This window comes from Magnolia sinica, chromosome 11 (genome assembly GCF_029962835.1).
Source record: "Magnolia sinica isolate HGM2019 chromosome 11, MsV1, whole genome shotgun sequence".
NCBI classification, from domain to species: Eukaryota; Viridiplantae; Streptophyta; class Magnoliopsida; order Magnoliales; family Magnoliaceae; genus Magnolia; species Magnolia sinica.
Window position 1 is genome coordinate 69,240,584 of NC_080583.1, and position 5,814 is coordinate 69,246,397.

The following is a 5,814-nucleotide window of genomic DNA, read 5'->3' on the forward strand; positions in this document are numbered from 1 at the left end:
ATAGAGTAGGATTCCATCATAACCTTGATCCAACCCGTCGCCTTATATTGGTACATTTTCTAAGTTTCGGTTCAAGAGGGCTGATGATTCTTCATCATCAAAGGAGGAGATCTTCATTAACGTGCTGAATGGGGCTCATCTACTTATTTGTAAGTCATCAAAGTCCAGAGAACCCTTGTGATCATTCCTTGTGCAGGATTGGGTCCAAGGTATTTCTCACCCCTTTCAAGTCCTCATAGGAGGCCTCCAACGGGAGCGTAGATGGGGGTGCTTTGTGTTGACCCTTACTCTATAGAGAGCATAAAATCTCAAGTCCTTGTGTAGGTCCTTGACCTGTGTGGTCTAAAACTTAGGTGCTTTGTGTTAACTCTTGCTTTGTGGAGAGCATAAACTCTCAGGCCCTTGTGTAAGTCCTTGGCTTGTGTGGTCTAAAACTCGGGTGCTTTATGTTGACCCTTGCTCATGGGAGTATAAACTGGTGAGATTCCTTGTGTGGATCCTTGGCTTGTGTGGCCTAAAAGTTAGGTACTGTGTATTGACCCTTGATCCAGTGTGGGGCATAAACTGTCTTGTAGACACGTTAGAGTCAGTGTAGTGTAGGTTGTACTGGTTTGAGGTGAACCTGATTTGAAACCTCTGGTTTGAGGTGAACCTGTTGTGAAACCTCCGTTAGTGAGATCTGGTACACTCAAGGGTTGAGTGCGTCCACCGGAAGTAGAGTAGACAAGTAGTTGAACCATTATAAAAATACCTGTGTTTGAGATTGTTATTTTCTTCTATTCACTACAAGAAAAGGGGGTTTTAGCCTCGATTCAAAACTGTGGCTAAAAAGGTTAAAAACTGAGGCTAAAGCCTTTAGCCTCAGTTTTGCCTCAATTATCCAAACCGGGGTTGAAACCCCGGTGGCTAAAGGCTTTAGCCTCAGTTTTAGCAACCGAGGCTAAAATGATTTTTATAGCCTTGGTTCTTCAAGTGAGGCTAAAAATCTTTTTAGCTTCAATTTTCTCGAAATGAGGCTAAATCAAAATTTTAGCCTCCATTGTTTTCAACTGAGACTAAATCCAAATTTTAGCCTCAATTGCCTCCAACTGAAGCTAAATCTATTTTTAACCTCGGTTCTCAACAACCGAGGCTAAAGCCTTTAGCCACGGGAATTTCAACCTTGGTTATCAACAACCGAAGCTAAATTCAAGCCTCAGTTACAAATTGAGGCTAAAAATATTTTTTTGTTTTTTTAAATATTTATTTAAACTACTAATCCATTCATTTAACCTACTCATGAAACAATCAATCATGAAAGCCACAATACCAACAAAATAGTTAACAACAGTCTATTTAAAGTTTAACTCAATCAAACTGTTACACAGCATTAGGTTCCACAAAAAATACAAAGTCATGGTCGCGCCTGTCATCACCGGTGCCGTCGTGCTTGGCGGACCTTGAGATAACACTGCCCGTCCATCTTCTGCTGCTTCCAGGCCAACATCATCATTGCCTCCACCAACATTCTCCATTCGAATTGTGCGTAGCAGGCCCTGCAACCTCAACAGGTAGCTCAGGCCTACTGGCTGCAAGACATGAAATGAAAACTCTCAAATATGAAATGAAATGCAGATGGATGCGTGTAGGGAAAGGAAAGAGTAAAATTGAGAGTTGGAAGTGCTGGAAAGGAAACCCAAAAGGAGGACCGATAATGAATGAGAAAATAGACAAGATGTGGATTATAGTACATTCTCACTGACCCGGATTTGCTTAATGCAGCGGACCTCATCAGGTCCATGTTGCAGACTCTCTACCTATAGAAATTGATAAAAACCAAGATGAGGTAGGAGAAATAAACTTATGCATTGTAACATAAGACTTTTATCCTATGAAAGACAATGCATCATAAGATATTCATTCTTCAAAAGCAATTGATATGACCTTCTTTTTCTGATCCAAGCTATGCTTTTCACAATAAGCCTTGTCCTGAAAAAACTTGCCTCCACCAGTCTTCACATCCATGTGCAGGCCAACACATTTAGCACAAGTAGGATGAAATGCAGTTTGACAGTCATCATGATTACACTGCAAGACAGTTGAAGGTAGGGTGAAGCAAAGCAAACAACATAAAGTCTACCTCTCATTTTTGGAGTCAAACCTACAGAATTTTAAAGAAGAAAACAAATGATTAAGCAAGCCAAACCTTTATGCAGACACCGTGTTTGCGACCGTAAATGCAACAAACAAGCAAGTCTCTTTCCTTTGAAATGGTCTCCTAAGGTGAATCATTTAATACAGTGTAGATATTACATGAGAATGTGTAATGTTTTCAAAGTAAATTCAAAAATAAAATAAAATTACATGAGCAGTTAAAACTTCAAATTAGAACAGTTCTACATACAAGAACCATGGCATGTGAAACAAACTTAAAAGTAAATGGAGGAAGCAGCATCAAAAAGAATCTTTTGGGAAAGCAGCGTTAAGTTTAAAAACACAGTTACCATTCCCCCAACAGGATTTGGTTGTCCCCTTTTAAATGTTGACTCTAGCACCCACTATAATAGACCGAATTGTTCAGTCTCAGGTCAAGTCGCAACTTGCCCTGTGTTGAGGGTGATGCATCATGTAAAACTGGATCAAGTCTTACCATGTATCAGGTACCGTATTGTACATCACTAATATAGCAACCTGGATCGGGTTGTTTTGGGCCGATACAGCCGTATAATTAATGGGCAATATCAGCACATATCAAGCGATACGTACCCATTTAGGATGATACTTGTAACCTTGGTTGCACGAGACTCAGCTGAGTCCTAAAACCTTGCTATGAACACATGTATGCAATTAGTGGATGGTGCTTATATGCATACATGATACTTGTACAGGTATGCATGGATGGTGCATGATGGGTACAAATCAAGGGCACATGAACGGAGAGAAAATAAAGAGTTTCAGTTGTACCGGGAGGAATGCCAACACATAGCTCGCCTTCGATGTTGAGTGGGTGAATGATTGCTTCTTCCAGGACCTCTTAAAACCTCTTGAAATCATAAAAACACAAACACACACACAAAAGTAACTTGAATTAACTAACTAGCCAAACTGAGAGCCGAGGATGGGAAAAGACACCAAGAAAAGAAATTACTAGAATATCTCAAATCAATGACATGGGAGCCTTAAAAAAAAAAACAAAATAAATAAAACCAGGAGCCTAACCATTGTAAATACTCCCATAGTAATACTTCCATTGTGATTTTCTGAAGTTCAGGAGCTTTTCAACTTTCTTCTAAGAAACCATAAGCATTGTCATATGGAAGCAGGTATGTACAATCCTTTTGATCCCATAGTAATACTTTCTTCACTGTTAATAGAATAGTACACTTCAGAACTATTGCAACACCAAAAGCGGGAAGAAAGGATGTCTGTATATATATATATATATATATATATATATATATATATATATATATATAAGGGTGTACATGCCATTTCCCTTCATGTTTGCAAACCAAAATTGGGCCTAATTAGAAATCCTTTCTAATTTGAAGAATTGACGTTATAAAATTGTAAAAGAATCGAAGGTAAATCTTCATACAATTTGAGCATGCTAAAGTAAGAAGAGGAGATTACCTCTATAATTCCACCACAAAGCCAACCAAAAGACAAGTAGTGATACAGTTGCTCGCTCCCAGGTTCAGTTTCAGGGGTTTCTGTAGCAATACGATTCACCATTGAAATTCAGGTTCCTCAGCAATTTAAAAAGCTTCTGCTTTTCCTCGGCAGATTGTGCTCCATAACCCTAGCAATTATGTTCAAATTTAAGATAAATAAAATAAAAATAGAAAAGGAGAAATGATATTCCAGTTTCTGGGTTAATTTAGAACCATCATCACATTCAAAGGGGTTTATAGCTATGACAGGTAGAGCAGAGGCATGCCCACCCATCATTCAAATTGTAGAACACCTGTGTCAATGCTAGAAATGCTAGCAGATGCTATCAACTAGAAGCGACAAGGATAGCAACATGGCTTACAATACCATCCCATATCACACATATCCACATTGTCAAAACGGTACAATAAATATGAAATTCAAACTGATACCAAGTACACATAGTGTATCAACCTGTACATGCCAATACACATTGGTTACAAAACGTTCTGACATGTGCAGCAAACAATAAACATTCTGATTCAATTAAAGCGAGTATTCTACTACCAAATCCCTAATTGAGCCAAAATTCCTATTTTGAAGTTCATGTAAAACCAGTAGTGCACTCAAACGGTCCTATAATCATGAAAGGTGAATATCTGCAAGCATAGTAATCCAAATTGCAGAAGAATGTGCAATGCAACAGTAAGGATAGCAACATCAACATCAAGCACACAAATAATTCCAGAAAATAATTAAATAAAAAGAGACAGATCACATAAATGATGCAGTATGACAACAAAACCATAACCAACCCATTAATGAAAATTAAATTAAAAACCAAATAATTTCAATAATTCCATAAATCTAAGGGGGAAAAGGAAGAGGAAAATGAGGGGAAGTGCTATACTTGAATGAGGAGATTGGGAAGGAGGCGATGGTCGATCCCAGTCGAGGCCAATGGAGAAGCCAGATGCTGTAACCCAGCGGACTGGAGCCACTGTGCCATGACCGCATCACCTGTGTCACTACTTACAGGCCCCGCATCGTACAGAGCGGCCGCCGCTGCAGCATTGCTCTGATGCATTTGGCCACCCATGCGGCGCTGCTGCGCCCGGCGTTGCGGCGCCAATTTTTAAAAATCAAATGTAACCACTGCAAAAACTTTAAAAATTAAAAAATATTCGAAATGAAAAGGACGGAAAAATCTCAGATACAGCAAAATCGCGACGCGATACTCACAAAGGAGGTGAGAAATAAGAGATCGAGCAGAACAACAATTTCTCTCCAAAACCTCGAGATTTAAACCCGCCACATCTGCGAATCCGATCCAGGAGACAGAAATGTAAGAGATTCGATTCGAATCTAGTCCTAATCCAGAAATAAATAAAAATGCACACAAAAGAAAAAGGATCAGAACCGTTCCAAAGAAAAACGTTACCAAATTCTCATGATCGATCGAAGTATTTTCAGAGATCTGTGAATCTTCAAGAATTTGAAGCAGATTGGAGAGAAATCTGAGGAAAAGGGAAAAGAAACCCTAATTTCAATGAAATGCAAAGGGTTTTTGATCCTCTTTCTTTCTTTCCTTCGCTCTCTGCAATTTCTAGAGAGAGGATTGCAGAGCCTGCACGCCCGAGGAGGCCCTGATATAATAATATCCTTTGTTTATGTGAGAAAGAGGGAGGGATATGAGTTTCTGGGATTTGATATTTACACCCTTCCAAATGGTTGGTTGCACCACTTCTTCTACAAGGGTAATTTTTTCATGGAGGGGAATTATTTGATACTCTGGCAGAGTATGGCACTTGATACACATGCAGTACAGGTCACGTACATTAACTCAAACTAAAGCAAATGGATTGTGGATCCCACCGAGAAATCATAAACTATGATTCATGGAAACTTGTTCGTTAAAATAGGATTATTGGATATTTTCATTTTTAACCGTCCATTAAATGTCCACTAATCTTATGGTCAGGTTACCAAAAAGCTTATTTTTTTTGTTCATGATATATCTAAATAGGGATCCTTGATTTGGATGGTTTACTTTGAATTAATTATATGCCACGTTGTGATTTCTAAGTACCTGCGTATTATCCATTGCACTCTGCCAGAGTATTAAAGTGTTTCTCGACGAAGAATTGTACTACGCCGCGAGAGGCGCGACATGAGATTCAC

General features: G+C 39.0%; 1 protein-coding gene and 1 long non-coding RNA gene across 2 annotated transcripts; both read right to left on the reverse strand.

The window, feature by feature from the left end:
• Positions 1–1,290: 1,290 nt before the first annotated feature.
• LOC131219298 (uncharacterized) lies at positions 1,291–3,019 on the reverse strand. Its single transcript, XM_058214363.1, has 5 exons — positions 2,944–3,019; positions 2,186–2,257; positions 1,924–2,067; positions 1,743–1,796; positions 1,291–1,568 (listed from the first exon to the last, which is right to left on the reverse strand). Exons 3-5 carry the CDS (start codon positions 2,002–2,004, stop codon positions 1,332–1,334), a joined length of 372 nt encoding a protein of 123 aa, XP_058070346.1. The 5' UTR covers positions 2,005–2,067; positions 2,186–2,257; positions 2,944–3,019; the 3' UTR covers positions 1,291–1,331.
• A 415-nt stretch (positions 3,020–3,434) lies between these two features.
• On the reverse strand, positions 3,435–5,230 carry LOC131219299 (uncharacterized). Its single transcript, XR_009158096.1, has 4 exons — positions 5,075–5,230; positions 4,876–4,950; positions 4,544–4,788; positions 3,435–3,781 (listed from the first exon to the last, which is right to left on the reverse strand). It is a non-coding gene; the product is annotated as an uncharacterized LOC131219299 (long non-coding RNA).
• Positions 5,231–5,814: the final 584 nt, after the last annotated feature.